Source organism: Epinephelus fuscoguttatus, linkage group LG1 (assembly GCF_011397635.1).
Source record: "Epinephelus fuscoguttatus linkage group LG1, E.fuscoguttatus.final_Chr_v1".
NCBI lineage: Eukaryota > Metazoa > Chordata > Actinopteri > Perciformes > Serranidae > Epinephelus > Epinephelus fuscoguttatus.
In genome coordinates, this window is record NC_064752.1 from 23956820 (window position 1) to 23976335 (window position 19516).

The 19516-nt window shown below is 40.8% G+C and overlaps 1 protein-coding gene across 2 annotated transcripts in view; it reads left to right on the forward strand.

Annotated features, from left to right (window-relative positions):
* The window catches only part of grm2b (glutamate receptor, metabotropic 2b), a 43474-nt gene that overhangs the window by 16411 nt on the left and 7547 nt on the right, over positions 1 to 19516 (forward strand). For both annotated transcript variants that reach the window (XM_049584537.1, XM_049584528.1), the window contains exons 3-4: positions 16005 to 16842; positions 17362 to 18425. In XM_049584537.1, coding sequence (XP_049440494.1) covers positions 16005 to 16842; positions 17362 to 18425 — 1902 coding nt within the window. The remainder of the gene's footprint in view (positions 1 to 16004; positions 16843 to 17361; positions 18426 to 19516) is intronic.

Sequence of the window (19516 nt, forward strand, 5' to 3'; positions counted from 1 at the left end):
AAAAAAAAAGCTGAAATGTGCTTTGAGGCACAATCACAACTTTTTCCTCAACATGGACTTTATGCAAATAACTTTTAGCACAAATCCAAAACTGTTTCACACGTTCTTAAACAGCTTAACATACATGAACAGGAAGAAGAAAAATCAAGTATATTTGTGGTAATTATCAGTGGTGCATGAAGTACCTGAAAGCCACTCTATGGTAAAAGCACAGATATCTTACTGGAAAATGGTTTCAGTAGAAATTAAAGTCACCTATCAGAATATGACTGAGTAAAAGTGTCTGATATTTACTGTACTTGAGTATAAAAAGTAATTTGATAATATTAAATATACTTAAGGGTCTGGTGTGTAGGATTGAGGAAGATATGTAGGCAGAAATTGTGATATATTATAATAAGCATGTTTTCTGTAGTGTATAATCCCCTGAAAATAAGAATTGTGCAATTGTTACCTCAGAACAAGCTCTTTATATATCTACACAGGCAGTAGGTCATCATCTACAGGGATCACCATGTTGCTCCACCATGTTTCTACAGTAGCCCACAATGGACAAACTAAACACTGGCTCTGGATAGGGCCATTCGCATTTTTATATCGACCACTGTAGTTAGAAGCCCCTTCGTCCTGAAAGCGTCAGAAATACGCGGCTGAAATACACATATTTTGTAACGTGAAACTGGTTTAAATCACCTAGTCTCTGTGTTTAGGGAGGAAGAGACCTCTGCAGATAATTTGGCTCCTAGTAAAAACCTCCTGAACATCTTGATCTTAAGTTATCAGAGAAAAAAGGTGAGCACACATTAACAGGTGCTGAGCTAGCGGCCCATCACACTGACGGAGAAACACTGCTTTGTATTGTGGAGCCACTGTATTCAGTGGTTTTACCGGTTTAAATCGCCTTGTTTCAGAGATCTTTACAGATAATTTGGCTCCCAGTAAAAACTTGCTGAACAAAGAAAACTGAAGGAAATCTAACCAGGAGAAGTTTCAGCTGGTTGCAATCTGCAATCCTCACCACTAGATGCCACTAAATCCCCCTAAATCTTACACCCTGGACCTTTAAGTACTGAAAGTAGAAGTACAAGTAATTGCTGTTAATATAAAAGTAAGTGGTCAGAATTTTGAATATCATGGAGTTTCTTTCTTTTTTTTTTTTTTTACATGTACACCACTTTAAAAACGGAGCCTGAATTATACTTAGAATAGAATAGAAGTTTTTATTGTCATTCTGGCAGAGCAAACAACAAAATTGGAGATCCAACTCCGCTTGGTGCATAGACAGCAAATTAAAACACAAGACAACACAACACAACACAACACAACACAACAGATAACACTTATCCTTTAAGTTGTCTTCTTCACAACTTAAAGGATTGCCAGGGCCGAAGAACTGCAGTGAAGCACATACCACACTCTTACCTGTAATAAATCTTCATCTCCTTGAATCCCTAATTACCCTCACTGCTGTGGGAAGCCATTTCCTACCTCAATCATGAAGTCAGTCTCATCGTTGAGTGGAATTCCCAACACAGTTTCACTCCAAAGTCATCAAATTCTGATGCTTTGGCAGTGACTTCTGGCATCAGACACAGACACATGACAGACAAGGTTGCCGTTATTGTGCAATGGTTCCTGGCAGCATCAGAGGTTATGCAGTGGGACAACAACGTAAGTTAAGGGAGTGAAAGCCGAGTAAGATGGGCAGGAGAAGTGGTGGAAGGGTCCAACTACTCAACCACATGCGTGTGTTTTTGCCGGTGTTGTATTGACGAAGTGTGATTATTTTGAAAGAGACTGTATGCAGTATCTTGCACGTATGTCAGCATGGAAAGTCCATGACCAAATATCAATATGTGACGAGACTGGAGTGAGAATGCTTTGGAATTCTATGTAATTACTAGCATGTAACATCCAATCTGACATGCAGCCTGGGCTTGACTGGAAATCGAAACTTAACCGCGGCTTCGAGAGCACCTGCCCTTATGTAATTAACCTACGGTCTGACCCGCAAGCAAGGACCACTTAGGATTTTATTTTGTATAAGAGGTAACAAAGATGCTTGAGGGAAATGTATCAGAGTAAAAGTTTATGTTTTATTTATGAAATGTTGTGGAGTTAAAGTGAAAGCTGACAAAAACATAAGCCCTCAAGAGAAGTACAGATACTACCAAAAAATATTATTACTTTGTTACATCACACCGCTGGTAATAATCACTAAACAACTATGAAATCCTTGTGGGATGGTTCAACAACATGTAATATGGCACTACTGTATGAGCTGTTCTCCCTTCAGATGGTAGTTATTGAAAAAAAATGTAATATCGTAAAATGTACACTCCGAAAACACCCACTAAATCCTTTAAGACCATTAGACAAACTGTGGAAACCACCGCTGACGCTGCAGGGAAGCTCCTCAACAATTTGGGGTTCCAAGAGTTCATATCTGTCCTGCCATATATTGATGTTTAATATTTTTGGTTTGCTGTGGTTTATTAAGTCTGTTTATGTGTCGTGCAGAGGAACCAGAGAGGGCTCTATCTTTATTGTGTTTCCATCCTCACAGAGTGCGACGGGCGAGGAAAAAAAATCCTGCTTTGGTGGTAACTTCAAAAGGGGCTTGTTTATCATGTGATATTATAGCTGAATCCCCCTCCCATCACTCCCCTCCTCCTCCTCCTCGTCCTCCTCCTCCTCTGCTAGGGACTGTTGTTTTTGAACTGGAAATTTCTGAGAACAACACAGCCCAGCTTCCTAATTAGCACATCAGAATGTCATTCAAAGTGAAGGGAAACATTGTAATGACTGGAAGGTTGGTTAGAGTCAGGACCCATGCGGTCAATGAAATTGCTAGCCTATTGATTTCCAGATGCACTTCCCTTCATCTTGTCTGTCTCAGAGCTGTTGTGTTTTTTTTTCACACGGTATCGCAGGAATAAATTATTAGTCTTTGCTCAGAACCTGTGGCTGTTATTTAGAACAGTGTGTGACGGGAGGAGCACTGCACTCCAGTCTCAATAACAGTGAAAAATTATTGGACTTATCAAGTTTATTTCGTAAGTGCTAGAGGCCAGAAGTGATATTTCAAAGCTTCAAGCTGAGCAGATAATAAAGAGCAACATTTTCTTCAGATGTATCCGTGTACTTGAGAGCGGTTCGTAAGGTCGCTCTTGCGGTGAGCATTGTTTTGCTGGTGGGTGGAAATAATGGACGCAACTTTAATGTGAAGAAATGCCTTCTCCTGAAATAGCAAGCAGATCAACACACATTTCTTTCACCTGCTGCATTCCCAGCTATACCAGCTTGTCTATTATTCGACCCACAGACGTGTATTTATGAGGTCTGATCTTATGTAAGAAACATATCTGTTTATATGTGCTTCCGCAGTTTTGAAAAATCTTATCATTTCTTTAGGCCTTGGTTGTATGTGGGCTTGTGCGTTTGTGTCTCTGTGTGTTTGTGTGTGTGGGTGTCTGCAAATGTAGCACATGAGTTTACTTGTAAAGAAATGTGCTATCCCCTGCCTTCACAAAAGAAAACCTCACATGAGATCACACAAAATCTGAAATCAGGCCAAAAGTCACTTAAAAAATAACTACTTTTTATTGTTGCCCTTTTCTTTAACTCAAAATGTGTTTCCTCACCCATTGTGTCAACCCTGTCTCTGAGAATTTTTTTTCTCATTTTCACAAGATAATTTTCACATTTTAACATGACGTCTGTCATTTTATTATGACTTTATTTTTCATGTGATTACTAGATACCAAATACCAAAACGTTATCTGTATCTTATATATATAATCACAAAACGCTCTTGTTATTTCACAAAACCAACATATCTCATCAAGGGCAACTTCTCTCGTTATAGCAAGATAGCAAAGAAACTTTTGTATGGTGTTAAAACATGAAGACTGATAGATATAACATGAAAAACTCATTTTTTTTGGCACACACATTATGTTGAGTTTCAGAAGTAAACTTAGTTTGTCTTGCTTGTCTGAATGAGGAATCCAAAAATGGAGATAAATTGAGTCATAGCAAAACTAAACTAAAAGCAAAACTCTACAAAACTCATACAGTATAATCAAAGTCTCATTTATCCAATCCTATGATCAGCACTTCCCAAACAGACAGACTTTTATGGCAGGGAACTAAACTAAATCTGAGACTTATCTAACACTCTTCAAAGCTGGATCCCATTGTAAAAAACAGGAATTTTACCTCGCTGAACACTGGAGCTGCTGGTCTACTGCTGCCCTGATTGGCAGTTTGTTTGTGTCATTGTGTAACTTTGTTGCTTTAATGGTTTAGTTTGGATTCACCAAAGTCACACAATATCACAAACAAACTGACCAATCAAAACAGTGGTAGACCAGCAGCTCCCGTGTTCAGTGAGGTACAATTACTGTTTTGGTTAATGGAGTCTGGTTTGAAGAGAGCATGGGTAAGTTTCCCTTTTCCCTGTTGGAAAAGGCTGTCTGTTTGGGAATTGCTGAGCGCACAACTGGATAAATGAGACTGCTATTATAATTAATATACCAATGTTAATTTTGTTGAAAAAACATTTCTTGGACAACATTACCACATTTTGCTAATAGAAAATGTGATGTACTCTGCGTTACATTTCCTTCAAGATGTATTTGCTGTTGCAAATAAATCAACCCGATCTCACTCTGAAGTTGTCGGAATCCAGCACTTGGGCAGTGACTTGTGGCGTCAGGCACTGACAGAAAAAGCCGTCCTTTAACGTCAGCATGGTACGTGGCCGGTTGCTGTTATAGTATAGCGACGCTTGGCAGCATCAGAGGGAAATGCGACAGCACAAGAATGACAGTTAAGGTGATGAAAGTCCAAGTAGGGTGGGTGGGAGTGGTGGTGGATGGGTCCAACAAACACAGACTTTCACCCAGGAGAGCAGTGTTTGTGTCCCATAAGATTCTAAAGCCAAACCCTGTTCTTTTTTTTCCTAATCCTAACCACATGCTTTAGTTGTTAAACGTTAAATTTCCTGTGAAAACAGAAGTGTGTTTTGAATGAAGACAATGCAAGTAGCAGGCAGAACTTGACACAGCATCGCAGAATGTCAACAACCAACGCACCAAGGGTACGTTCACATCGTATCTGGACGTGACCAAACGTTGATATGTGACGAGGTCGGAGTGAGCATGTGTTGCATAAACATTAGCATTTAAGCTAATAGTTCAACAGTTTGGGAACCACACAGTGCTTTCTTTTCAAGAGTTGGATAAGCAGGGTGCAGTGACTTCCTGAGGTCAAGGCTCCACATAAAATAAAATTATCACTGTTGCTAAAGGGTGAACTGAAGTTAGCACGTTCAAAAGCACGAACACAGTGTAGAATCCAGGAGCAGCATTCATCCTCTCTGTCTCTTTCTCGTGTACTGTGTGAGGGCAGTGGATGGAGTTAGTTGAGGACAAAGCATTTATATAAAACTAATGGGGGAACATTTGTCTTCCAATAGGATAACACCTATTTACATCCTGTTTAATACGTAGGCTGGCAGGATACAACAAAGCTGCTTCGAATCAAAAATAATCCACATCAGCTGTACAACAGATGGGCAGCTGATCCAGCAGATATATGATCAAATGGCACAAGCTATTGAATGCTCTTCACTGCCATTGCTTTGGTTTTTCTTTTGCTGGCAGTGGGATGAACTGAGGATGAACTTGGAGATATTAGTTGGCAAAAACAAATGCTAACAAGTGAATGCATTAGAGGTGTGCAGCACCGGCTAGCTGTTCATCCTGTTTCCAGTTTGGTGGAATCAGCCTCGGATGGAGAGAGACACTGCAGTCATAGTGGAGAGCTTCATGCTCGGTGCTTGGGTTTGCCTCAAATTGTCTCAGGGAGAGCAAACTAGATCCAAGTGGATGCGCAGAAAAAAGCATCTTTAGCTTAAGATGTGTTTGTTTGATGTTACATGTTTAATTAAGTCACACTGCTGTTCTGCGGTGTGCTGGTATATTCCTTATATTTTATGCCGCTTCAGCCATCAGTCATATTCAAATGTGTGTAATCAGCATGCTGTTGTGGAACCATAAGATATCGATTCAAAGACATTTTGTGTTTTATCTCAGGTGTATTTTGGCATCCATAAGAGTTGCTTTATCAGCATTTTTATGATTTCCCTCTTTGCTGCATTTTTGTGTGATTTCCCTTCTACAGGAACAATTTCTCATCTTCAGAAATTGAAATAGATTATTCCCAAATTGGACCTAGCACAAGCTTGGCACGAATAATTTGGGCTGTTGTTTGTACAACATCTGTGTTTCTTTTTTGTAATGAGATGGCATTTTGAAAAGACTGCACGGAGAAGAAATATGATGTTTAGGTAACAGAGAGATTATTAAATTAGTTCTACTCTGTATTAACATTTACTTGAATAAATTTGTATTCAGCAACTATATTAATTACTACCGTCGATGAAAACATAACCTCATCACGGCCCTAGGCAGGTTATTACTCAATGGGCTCCTGGGTGCGGATGTGTTAAAGGCCTCCAACCCTATTTTTGGTCCCCTCTCTGTTGGGGTACCTAGCACACAGATCTGGTACTAAAAGGTGGAGCTGTGAACACTGCAGTCTGTTGATTGGTCAATAGCAGACGGTCACTCTGCTCAGGGCTGAGTTGTGGCTGGTTTTGAGGCTCATTTAACCACTGTTCATACCGTGGAGAGTTTTACATGTAACTATAAAATGAAAGGGTGTTTTGCTGCCTCTCGCAGCAGCTGGAGTCGGAGAAAAATAAACTTAATTCACTGGGCCGACTGCTTGTGACTTTTAAGGTGGAACGTTAACTTGTAATGTTACTCAATGCATGAGCTGATGACGTGAATCCATCAGAACACCTTAAATTTCACTGTGACAACTGTGACCATTGCTTTAGTTTTTATTTGACATACACTTTTAGTAATGAGTGGATCTTCAGGTGTTTATATATATTTACTTTGACCAGGTTTTGTGACCTGCATATATTCTAATCCTTACTTGGAGAATAAAACAGCGTTGCAGAGTGTCGTACCTGTGGGCTACGGCAACACTAAACCCCCAGGCTTGCCTTAGAAGGACTAAATGCACAAACCTTCTATTTTTAAATATCCCATGGAGACAGACTCTCACTGCAGCCTGTTTTAGTTTGTTCTGAAAATGTCGGCATGCAGCCTCGTTTTGTGGATGATAAACAAGGTGCAGACTTCCATCTGTGTCGCCGGTAATGAGGAAATATAGTGAGTGCTGGACAGAGCAGTGAGTGACAACAACCCCGCCCACATTTAAGGGCACTGTTTGCGGTAAAAACTCTAGCGTACCTAGGTCTGGGCACCATGTCTGAAGGGTTAGTTTTGGTTCCAAAGGAGTGGTTCCCAACTGGTCCAGCCACAGGGTCCAGATTTCTCCTTACTCATTAGTTCAAGGTCCACACGGTTTAATATTTTCAGTATCATACTTGTGTTTGGCCATGTCATCGAGCTAATTTGCTGTCTCTGTAAAGTAGCTGTCCGTTAGTCAGAAATTTTAGAGCAGGAAACGGCACTTCAAAATTAAAGCTCTATACTGGAAATTCACTGTACTTAGAAATGAAGTACATTATTTATTTATTTATTTTTTTTTACAAACTTCACGTTTGCGAATCCCTTGTGGTCAGTTCAGATAGGACCTGTGACCCACTTTTGGACCACAGCCCACCAGTTGGGAATCACTGGCAGAGAGTATTCAGCCCATCTAAGGTCCTATACATAAACTACAGCGATAGAAACGCTAATTTAAAATGGACCATGTTGGTTTCTTTCTTGTGGCATCTCTAAAGTGAAGGTTTTAGCTTTTCCTTGGGTTTTTCTTTTTTTTTTTTTTAGGACATTTTTTACTCTGTTACTGACATGATGACTAAACCCTTTGATAAGAAATGCAAAGTTAATAACAGCGACATCATGCCTAGGCTAGCTGTTGGATCCTTTTACCTGGGCTTGATCAGGAAAACATCCATGCTGATGGCTTTGGTCAGTGCAGGGTGCTTGCATGTCATTACACTTGCACAGTATGAAAAATCACCCCAATGAGTCACAAAGGACATTTTTTTGTATATTCAAGGTTTTGCTATTAATTGCAACATCGACATTGCACTAAAAATGCATCATACCAAACTTAGTCGTGATGTGCATCATATCCATAATGCATAACATGTATTTCAGGACCTTCGGTAAGTGGCAGGACTGATGCGCTGTACGTCCTGAAGTTTCACTCTGCATGCCATCTACTGTATCCACTGTAGGGCTCAGCTTGACAGGGACCTCGGGGACATGCAGATGGACTTTTCATGTTGAAAAAAATCATGACAGACACATGAGTAAGAGACATGGCACATGTTCCAGCTGTCTCATGTCTTTCCACAATGCCTCGAATCCCATAATACTGCTCCTTGTACACATCATATGAAGCATTAACTACAGACTCAGCTGTATGGATTCATAAGTCAGAACGTCTCAGGAGCTTTAAAACCTTATTTGCAATCTTTTTCCTATCGATTATATTATGATAATTGAGCAGGTATTGACACAAACACGCGTTTATTAGTTTGTCCTAATGCAAAACACCACTATGACTACACACTCTCATTCCCAGCTTACTCTTTTCCTCTGTACCTGAAATATCAGCGCTCACTGCAGTCTTATACATGTTTAACTTTAATAGCTTGGTATTTCTTATTTAGATATTGCAGTGAAGATTCGCAGGAAAGAGGCACAACACGGTGTGAGATGACTGTAGATCAAGCTGTGGCTGTAAACACTGCAGCTGTAAACATTAAGCACTCATGTTATATATTGTTCAGGGGCTGTTTGTCATGTAATACATTTATTGGAAGGCTGTGTCACAGAGGGAACAAAGGAGAGAATAAAACCAGTGCCAAAGGTGAGGGAGAACGCTAAGGGACTCATAAATGGGATCCTCATAAATGTTTTCTTGTTGGTCCATATAAATCCATTTCTTTATTTATTAAAGATACACCATACATGCTTTAAGACATATAAAGATACTCTGCTTTGAATAATTATTTGTGCCTGATTTGTTTTCTCCACATGAAACCTCACCTGTATAGCTTAAATTCTTAAACTACATCTACTCCTTCTCCCTCTTTGAAAAATCCTGAATCTATGAATAATTGTCTTCATTTAAAAAATGTATCTGCTGGACACACACACACACACATTCACTTGAAAGTCTAGTCTCAGTGTACGTTCACCAATCGCACACTAATTGGTGCCTAAGAAAGTTGTGATGTCACAAATCCTGCATGTACATTTCACATCTGAAACTAAAAATTTAAAGAAACAGTTCACCTTCAAATGCTAAATACATATTTTTCTCTTTACCTGTAGTCATATGTATTAGTCTAGATTGTTTTGGTGTGAGTTGCCAGGTGTTGGAGATATCATCCATAGACATGTCTGCCTTCTCTTGAATATAATAGAACTTGATGGCACTCAGCTTGTGGTTCTCAGTTTCAAAATAAAGAAATCATGTACAAACTCAAAAGCAATATGTCTTTACGAAATCATGACCTGGTTACTCAAGATAATCCAAAGACATTATTGTGAGTAGTCTCATGTAGGAACTAGGAACTGTTTTCTTTCTCCCGAACTACACCCACCAAACGTATCACTGCACAGAAGGAAGCGTGCATCATGACTGCGTGAGATGTAAACATTAATGGCGTCCTCCTTGGCTGAGCTGTCATGTTAGCTAGCTCAGTGGTGAGTTGATGCACGCTTCCTTCTGCATGGTTATATGGTTGGCAGGTGTAGTTCAGTACAAAGAAAATAGTTCCTACATGAAACTGCTCACAACAAGGTCTGTCTTGAGCAACTGTATCATGATTCCTGGAAAGACACATTACTGTTAAGTTTTGTTTTCTTTTTTTTTTTTTTTTTTTTACAAATACACTTTGGCACTCTGAGCACCACAAGCCAAGTGCCATCTTGCTCCATCATACTCAAGAGAAGGCAGACATCCCCACACCCAATATATCCAACACTTTGCAACTCGCACCAAAACAATGTAGACTGATAAACAGCACTTCAGGTAAGAGGAAAAATATATATATTTTGGACTTTTTGGGGTGAAGTATCAGTTCAGCAGGTGAATATAAAAAGCATCAGCATCACACTCAGCACATAAATCATTCTGTGCAGGATCTCAGGCAAGGCAAATTTATTTATGTAGCACCCTTCAACAACAAAAGCAATTCAAAGTGCATTACCTAAGACATAAGAGGCATTAGGACAAGACATTAGAGAGATGCAAGAAAATATAAAAAGACATATGAATAGAATTTAAAATAATAAGAAGACTGAAGATAAAAATTAAGATATGATTAAATGGGAGAAGAAAATGTACAGAACAGTTACAGCACAGTGTGAGATACAAATAAATAGTACGATATGTGATTTAATAAAGTTGAGTTTAATCACATTTAGAAAAACAGCAATTTTATATCCATCTACTATAATATTTGAACAAACTGGCTTCACACGCTGAGTCTCTCATGGACATTTATGTTTGAAATATGAAGAATGTGACACAATCTGCAATACTGATGCATTTATTTACACTTTGGTTAAAACCTATATAATTGAATTTTAGACTTTTATTAACTGCCTGCCAAACAAGCCACTAAAATTAATGTAAATCAGCAAAAACCCCGCTCTTGACACATAATGGTATTTGTGCAGTAGCATTAATCTCTGTTTAAATATTATGCAATCAGTGCACTGTGTATAAAATCTATATTACACAACACTGCAAAGTCTGGGTTTAACGAATACTAAAGGGAAGGAGGCATTCATAACACTACAAAAAACAATCACAGTTTCACTAATGAACCTGCTGAATAATAGAACCAAAACAAGACCTTAAGCTCACAATGTACCGCCATAATCATAGTGATATATTAGATATAACCTGTAATGCTAATGAGGTCGTTCATCTAATTAATGCAACAGTTTGGAAATACTGCAATTCTTTGCATAGTTGTATTTACTTGTCCTCGCAGGACAAATGCGCATAATTCAGATGATTTCTACATCTTAAAAGAGTAATGCATAAAAAAAATGATTATTTTATGTAGTTAATATGAAAATATATGCAAGAGAGCGCCCAAAAGTCCAATCAGACCTTCTTCTGCAGGGAAGCTGTGGTGTAAATATGCTTCTGTCATGTATTGTTTTTCAGATTCTATGGTCCAAAACACAGTGTGCCACATTTGGGGGACCTCTTTTGGATTTTGAACCAGCGGACTGTGAAGAGCACCTAATTGGTGCCTCAAATTACTGCAGTTGTGGTCCAAACAAGCTTAAGTTGGCTGTGTCTTTTCTGGGGATGGACTCAGGTTAGAGTAAAGTTTAGAGTCATGTGTATTGATTTTGATTAAAGTTAGTATAAGTCTTGAATAAATTAGTGTTAGTCAAAGTCAAAACTCTTTGCAAACTGCGCCGTCTACTACAGTTAATTGAATAAATAAATACAAGTTTGGAGTTTGTGGCATCTCTCGCAGTGAGAGCAGATTTACAGTATGATACCTCAGAGCCGGTGCTGTGGTTGTGTTCTCATCTGACTTGAGTGAGAGGGAAATACCGCATGAGGATGAACAGACGGTTACTGTCATACACTCCAGTAACGTCCTGAAAGGTGCGCTGTCAAGCCTCTCCAAGAATCTATTGATGAAGGCCAACTGCCTGTCTGAAAATCCTGCAAGAGGAAACTATCTTATTACTATGCAAGTGTGGCTGACTGACTCAGTATGGCTGCTCGTATGTTACTCTGCATACAAAATACTCCATACAGTATATCCCAGGCAACATAAATGAATCAGTAAATGCACAGCTCTAATCAGTTTCCTCCATACATGAACAACAGAAATCACATCTCCCAGTGGGTAATTTGATGAGACCTCTGCCCTATATTCTGCTACAAACAGTGGAGAGGACTACCGCCTGGCGCTGTGCGCTTGTCTAAATACATCATATTTACTCCATTCATCCCCTCAAGAACTTGTAGTGTGCCTGTGTTTCCTGCTGGCGCTTGTCTTTGGGGTGTTTTAGATTAAAGAGGTTAAGCACACGACCGCTTGCAGATCAGAGTTAATGTCAGTGATTTCCGAGGCAAAACAGAGTGCGTTTGCCGTGCATATTCAGTGCCAAGTTGTCTCCTCTGTTTGTCTTAGTCCAATAATGTATGCCCACAAATGCTTCTCTTTATATTAAGGCTGGTCTTTGCAGTGAAAAGGTGAATGTGTCAGCGGGAGAGAATTGAGCGATCACAGCAAAAAATTTGTAAAAGAAGTGAACGTAGCAACTGTGATGTCACACATCGGTTTGTGGACTACTATTATCAAGCCTTGAGTTCAGAATTTGGGCTGTCGCTATGTTGGTTTTGTGGAGCCAGAAAGTGACTGTATTTGGACAAGTGGGTGGAGCTGGGGAGGAGCCAAGGGTGGATACAGTATGCCTGAGAAGCCAGAGACTATGCACGCTTACCAACACCAGCATCCTGACTGCACACCATGAAAGAGTCAAAGTTCCAAAATGAAAACACGGACAACACCAAAAAACAAGTTCATGGCTTTTCAAATCGACATGGTGCCATGGATATGTATTGCTACACCTACAGATTCTACATACATACAGTATGTAAAAATCTGTTTATGGAGATTACTGTAAATGGCCTTTACAAAGAATGTATGGTTTAAGACACTTCCAAATTGGTTTCACTTTTCAGACGCAGAGGCTACGTTTACTTTATACATTATACTGTCTATGGATCAGAGAGAACGATGTCAGAAAACGTGGCGAGCTATATGAATAGGGGTTCTTTGAGCTAAATGTTAAAATGCTCACGATGATAATGCTAACATGCTGGTGTTTTGCGGGTATACTGTTGTATTCACCATCTTATTTTAACCATTAAAACCAAGTTGAATAAAAATATTGTGACAATAGATGATAAGAAATTTAATTTTTATTAGGTAATTATTTTATTATCTGTTCTTGACAGTGAAATTTTTGTGTAATTCAGCAACACTTTTTGTATTTTTCTTGTTGGATTATACTTTGTAATTCTTATAATTACAAAAACAAACTAGTAATTGTAAGCTGAATGTTGAACTTGGCTAGGATAAACATTTTCAAGTTTAGTGTGTTTGTTATTTATTAGATAAAGCTGAGACTAACTATAATCATTAGTTTGATCATTAAATGAGATATTAGATGAATAAAGAAAAATTGACCTGATTGTGGTGCCAGATGAAAAGTCAGCAATTCGGAAACATGAATGTACCCAATAGTTTTTTGGATATTTCAGTCTGGACCAAAGTAAAAGACCAACCAGCCAATAGAGCGACATTACCACCAGCAGAGTAATCTCTACAAACAGATATCTGCATATGTGTGCAAAATCTGTAGGCAACAGGACATGATTTATGGCACTAGAAGCATTGTGGTTTCTGTTTATAGTCCCAGTAATAATGACCAATCATGTTTGAGTGGCAGGTAAACAGTGTGTGTGGAGAGGCAGAATGCATTATTTAAACTGCAATCTCAGAATCCATTGGCTATAGTCTAAGTGATTTATTTTTATTTTAGCTTTTTTAAATTTTTATTCAAATCATTCCCATGCAGATTACTGTTTATTGAGAGTAGCCGAAATGACCGGAGCATGGACGAGCACGAATGACTGCTCACTACGCCGGATCTCCCGAGATATTGGCCCTTGCCCCCAGAAGCGTTATGGTTGTCAGACTGATAGCTGATGGGTACCAAGATTGCTTCTAGAGCCATGCCGCTAACGTGACTAAAGAAAGATTGTTGAGTAACTTGTTCAGGGCATACACCACATGCAGAAAATTGATCAAAGTGCACATAAAGTATAAAACACTTGGAATATTTAATATCACAGAAAGGACTGATTGCTCTGTTTAAGTTTGTGTGGGTAAGATTGAGGAAGCTGTAACAGAGAACATTAGTTTTAATGGGACTTAGTGTGAGTGAGGAAGGTTCCAATTACATCCATGGGGATGCCATTGTTTGGGAAGCCTCCAGGCATACAATGATGCCTGAGGGAGGAGGTCGTCATATTGAAGCTCATGGGTATTCACTAATCACCACTGTTTCTCATGAGGAATCCTGCAAAATGACAAGTTTCAGCAGCTCTCTGTCATAGTTAGCTCTGTAATGCTGTGTGGGAAAATAATTGCCGTGATTTTACGCTATCACTTCAGCAGGCTTGTGTCCAACATCGTTGGGTTTTCAGTCAAAATTATCATCCACCCCTTGAAACCTTTAACTCAGCACCACAAACTATCATCTCCACAAGGAAATCAATACACATGTCTGGGTTAGGTAGGCATCATAACTGCTGGCAGAATCTGTCACGAGACTTTAATGACTTGACAGAATGGCTTTAGCTCCGAAAAACAGCAGAAACACTCTGATAAAATTCTTATCTCTCTGCCATTGTTGCTGATGTTGTTATCTGGCGCTCTCTGCAAAGGGATTTGTGGCACTAGCTGTTGGTGATGTGGATCCCTGACAGAGTAAACAGTTTGAGATAGAGGAACATTGAATTGTTGCTGTTTCCACTGCCAGGCTCTGCCACAGTGCTGAGGCACATCAGGTAGCAGCTCTGCCCTTTCATGGCTCCACTTCACCTGCAGACCAGATGGATATCTACAAGCTGAAAAGCAAAAAGGCTTAAAGCGACTTGAGAGATTTGAAATGCAGCATTGCAGCATTTTGTTGTAGAACTTTCATCAAAACTAAAGTACTTTTTGAAATTATAAGGGGAAATGTAACTGTACCGCACTCAAAATTATCAGCTATCATCAAGGTTGTAACGGTGAGCGCCTTTTATGATCGGCAGCTGCACAAGCATCTTCAACTGTATCACTCTAGATCTGTTAAAGTGCCTGTAATCAGTATTTTTAGAATAACAATGTATTAAATGGCTTGTGTAATGTGACAGGGTTGCTCATACTGAAAAACCCACAGATAAGTATCACCCAACTCTGCAGTTCCCTTCAACTCTAAGAAGCTTTATAATGTATTTCAGCTCAGTGTTCTCCAGGACATTCTGTCGAGCAGTCTAATGCCTGCCATGCACCAGAAGACTTTGAAAAGATTTTTGAAAGACTAAAGTCTGACACCCTCTCACATCTAAAGAAAATGTATCATGAGTTACAAAGTTTTTAGTCACAGACCATGAGATTTTGCAAAGACTGGGGATGTACAACTAGATTCCCTTTGAGATGATTTCCCATCCTGCTCCTGGTTTAAATGTACAAGACGAAAAACTGTTGAACAAAAGAGAAACAGAAGCAGCTTTTGGCCACAGCTGCCCTTGTGTGTGCAGTGCTTTGTTCTGGAAAACTGGTCAAGAAGAAAAAGAGGATCACCCTGATTGAGAGAACTGTGGCAGTAAGGTCTGTCTGACTGACAAAGTTCTTGCGCCTCCCTAGAATCCCCTCCATGTTTACTGTCTACCTGGTTTGCTGCTTCCTGTTTCGTACTGAAGATAGCGTACCTATTGGTTGTTGACAATGTTTCCATCGTTGAACCAAGATGAAAAACTGACGATAACATGTTTGATTTTATCAGTACGTAAAGACGAGACAAAGACTGACTTAAGACAGCTTGCACTGAGTTTTATGACCACTTTACATCAAACAATCAAGATCACAGGAGTTCACCATTACCCTAGAAGAATGCTCATGATTTTATTCTGACATTGAAAATTTGTCTGTGACAGTGAATTGCTTGATGCAATTCAATATGCAAGAAAGTCCTTCATTTGATTCTGGCAGGAGAGCCTCATTATGCATGTTAAGCTTCTGCCATGGCTTGTCTTGCTCTATACTGTGACACTACAGACACTACATCCAGTACAAGTGACCTAATGAATAACCCTAATCAAATATCTTCCTTCTCCTCCTCCAGGTGGCCAACCTCCTGCGATTGTTCCAGATCCCTCAGATCAGCTATGCCTCCACCAGTTCAAAGCTCAGCGATAAGACCCGCTATGACTACTTTGCCCGCACTGTACCCCCTGACTTCTACCAGGCCAAGGCCATAGCCGAGATCCTGCGTTACTTCAACTGGACCTACGTGTCGACAGTAGCGTCAGAGGGCGACTACGGTGAGACTGGCATTGATGCCTTCCAGCAGGAAGCACGCACTCGCCAAATCTGCATCGCCACCTCAGCCAAGGTGAGCCGCTCCATGAACCGCCAGGGCTATGATAATGTGATCCGTGCTCTGCAGCAGAAGTCCAACGCCAAAGTGGTCATTCTGTTCACCCGCAGCGAAGACGCCCGTGAGCTGCTGGTGTCTGCTGCTCGCATGAACGTCACCTTCACCTGGGTGGCCAGCGATGGTTGGGGAGCGCAGGAGAGTGTGGTGAGGGGCAGCGAGACAGCAGCAGATGGGGCTTTCACCATCGAGCTGGCCTCTTACCCAATCAGAGAGTTTGAAGACTACTTCACCAAGCTGAACCCGTACACCAACACAAGGAACCCGTGGTTCAAGGAGTTCTGGGAGCACCGGTTCAGCTGTAGCCTTCAGGAACATGGCTGTAGTGAACACAGCCTGCGAGATGGAACTTTTGAGCAGGAGTCCAAGATCATGTTTGTGGTGAATGCAGTCTATGCCATGGCCTACGCTCTGCACAACATGAGGCAAGCTGTATGCTCCAACACATCCAAGGTTTGTGATGCTATGAAACCAGGTAACGGCAAAAGGTTCTACAAGGAGTTCATCCTGAAGACCAAGTTTGATGGTAAGCACAGCTATGACAGCAAACATTTCAATCTAACAGGAATGCTTGTGTTGTATGTGCTTATTCCAAGTGAGTTTTTTAATAGCTAAGAATGTGATTAATATAATTATAAACGTTTTAATTTAAGGCAAACGACAGTTGCAAATAAGCACAGCACTGGATTAAAACTTCAAATGATTTCCTCTGCAGCACTGAAAAGAGCTTTGTAATTATTCAGTTAGCAAAAATTATTCATGAATTAGCACGGATGAATCAGTGGGAGGGGAACCTATCTGGAACGCACTATTCTGAGAATATTGGATATTGGTAGTATGAATGAATACTCACATTTGGCTACAATGGCAGGAATGAGTGTGTTAATTATTTACAGCCATTTAGTTTTTGAATACCACAACAGTAATTTTTTATACTGTTTATAAGCACAATTGTACAGTATCTTTAGTGTTAACTATAAACCTTACAAAATCAATGTTACCCTCTTGTTATTCTCTTATATCCTTGTATTTTGCTTCCTACCAGCTCCGTTCAGACCCGCAGACGCAGAAAACATAGTGCGCTTTGACTCTTTTGGCGACAGCATCAGCCGCTACAACATCTTCCATTACCACAAAGAAGAAGGGAAATTCGTCTACAGGAAGGTTGGCTACTGGGACCAGATCCTGACCCTGAACACCACCCTGGTGCCCTGGCGTGACCTCGTACCGCCCACATCCCAGTGCAGCGACCCCTGCAGGAAGAACGAGGTGAAGAGCATGCAGCCTGGAGACGTGTGCTGCTGGATCTGTATCCCCTGTCAGCCCTACCAGTACCTACAGGATGAGTTTACCTGTGCTGACTGCAGCTTCGGTCGGTGGCCCCTGGCTAACTTAACTGGCTGCTACGATCTGCCTGAAGAATACATCCGATGGGAGGATGCCTGGGCCATCGGGCCTGTCACCATCTCCTGCCTTGGCATACTGTGTACTCTGTCGGTAGTGGGCCTGTTCTTCAAGCACAATGAGACGCCTGTGGTTAAAGCAAGTGGACGTGAACTCTCCTACATCCTCTTGTTGGGAGTGCTGATGTGCTACCTCATGACCTTCATCTACATCGCCAAACCTTCCACGGTTGTTTGCACCCTACGTCGACTCGGCCTGGGCACCTCGTTCGCAGTGTGTTACTCAGCTCTTCTAACCAAGACCAACCGTATCGCTCGCATCTTCAGCGGGGTGAAGGACGGAGCCCAGCGGCCGCGCTTCATCAGCCCCGCCTCCCAGGTAGCGATCTGCGGCGCTCTTATCTCCTGTCAGCTGCTTGTGGCTGTCATCTGGCTGCTGGTGGAGGTGCCAGGGGTTCGGAAGGAAGTGAGCCCGGAGAGGAGAGACGTGGTCACCCTCAAGTGCAGCAGCAGGGACTCCAGCATGCTCATGTCACTCACCTACAACTGCATCCTCATCGTCCTCTGCACCGTCTACGCCTTCAAGACGCGAAAGTGCCCTGAAAACTTCAATGAGGCCAAGTTCATTGGGTTCACCATGTACACTACCTGCATCATCTGGCTCGCTTTCCAGCCCATCTTCTATGTCACTGCCAGCGACTACAGGGTAACTATGTGTGATTTATTTTTATAAAGTCCACTGAGTATTTTAAATATTATATTTCTAGAAACTTCTCCAGCCCACTGTTTTGGAATAATGTAAACAATGTCTATAAATGACTATCCCTAGTGTGTTTATCATTCCTAAAGAAAAAGGTGTCACTTTCACATTCCATTTGATCACCGTCACCCAGACTCATGAAAGAGCGAGCTTTTCATTTCATGTGGGCTGAAGGATCTTTCAAGACGAGAACAAAGACTCTACAGACACATCAGGCTGGAATATACAGATAGAAATAATTAATGACAGTCAAACTGATTCATTGACTTGCGGCGTTACTAAATGCTTAATCACACATTTCAAGCACAAACGATGATTTCTGGAGATTTATTGCAGTTTACGTTGGTAGATGCAAAGACTGAATCACAACTGGCCCTATATAACGATCTCGCCAAATAGTATTATGACCTGTATTAAAAATAACTGCAAGCAGGGACATGGAGTGCTCATTTAGTGGTGCAGTCTCTCTAATAGTTGCAGGGAAAATGGCATATCTGCTGCAGAGATGTCACAAGGGGATAAAGTTTTGCGGCCTTTAGCCTTTACACAAATGCTAAAGGCCGCGTTTACCCTGCATCACAAAAATGACATTGAGTGAATATGCATAGCTATTACTGGACTCGTTTGAAACGCTGCAGCAGGCAAAAAATTAGAATACACATTTTAAAGTAGTTAATGTATAGCTGCAAGGACAAATTAATGTATTTATACGTGCAGTGTAAAGTAAGAGAAATAACACAAAACAACAGGCATAAAGCTGACAGATCATGTAAGTGATGAGCGCCGGTGCCGTGGGCAGACTCAAGGCTACTGCCACAGCAGTTGGTCGGGGTGTGCAACAAGGCCTTTGTTGTGCAAACAGATGGGGGGAGGTCTAGATCACACAAGCTTTGTATCATCATGATGTACCTCAGGCTTTTCATGTCCGTAGTCATCAGCCTTTTGGGAACCCGAGCCATGAACCGAAAACCTTTACCTTTCCTGATCCCCAGTGATATTCATGAGACCGGCCGAACATTGTAGAATATGCGCCGTAG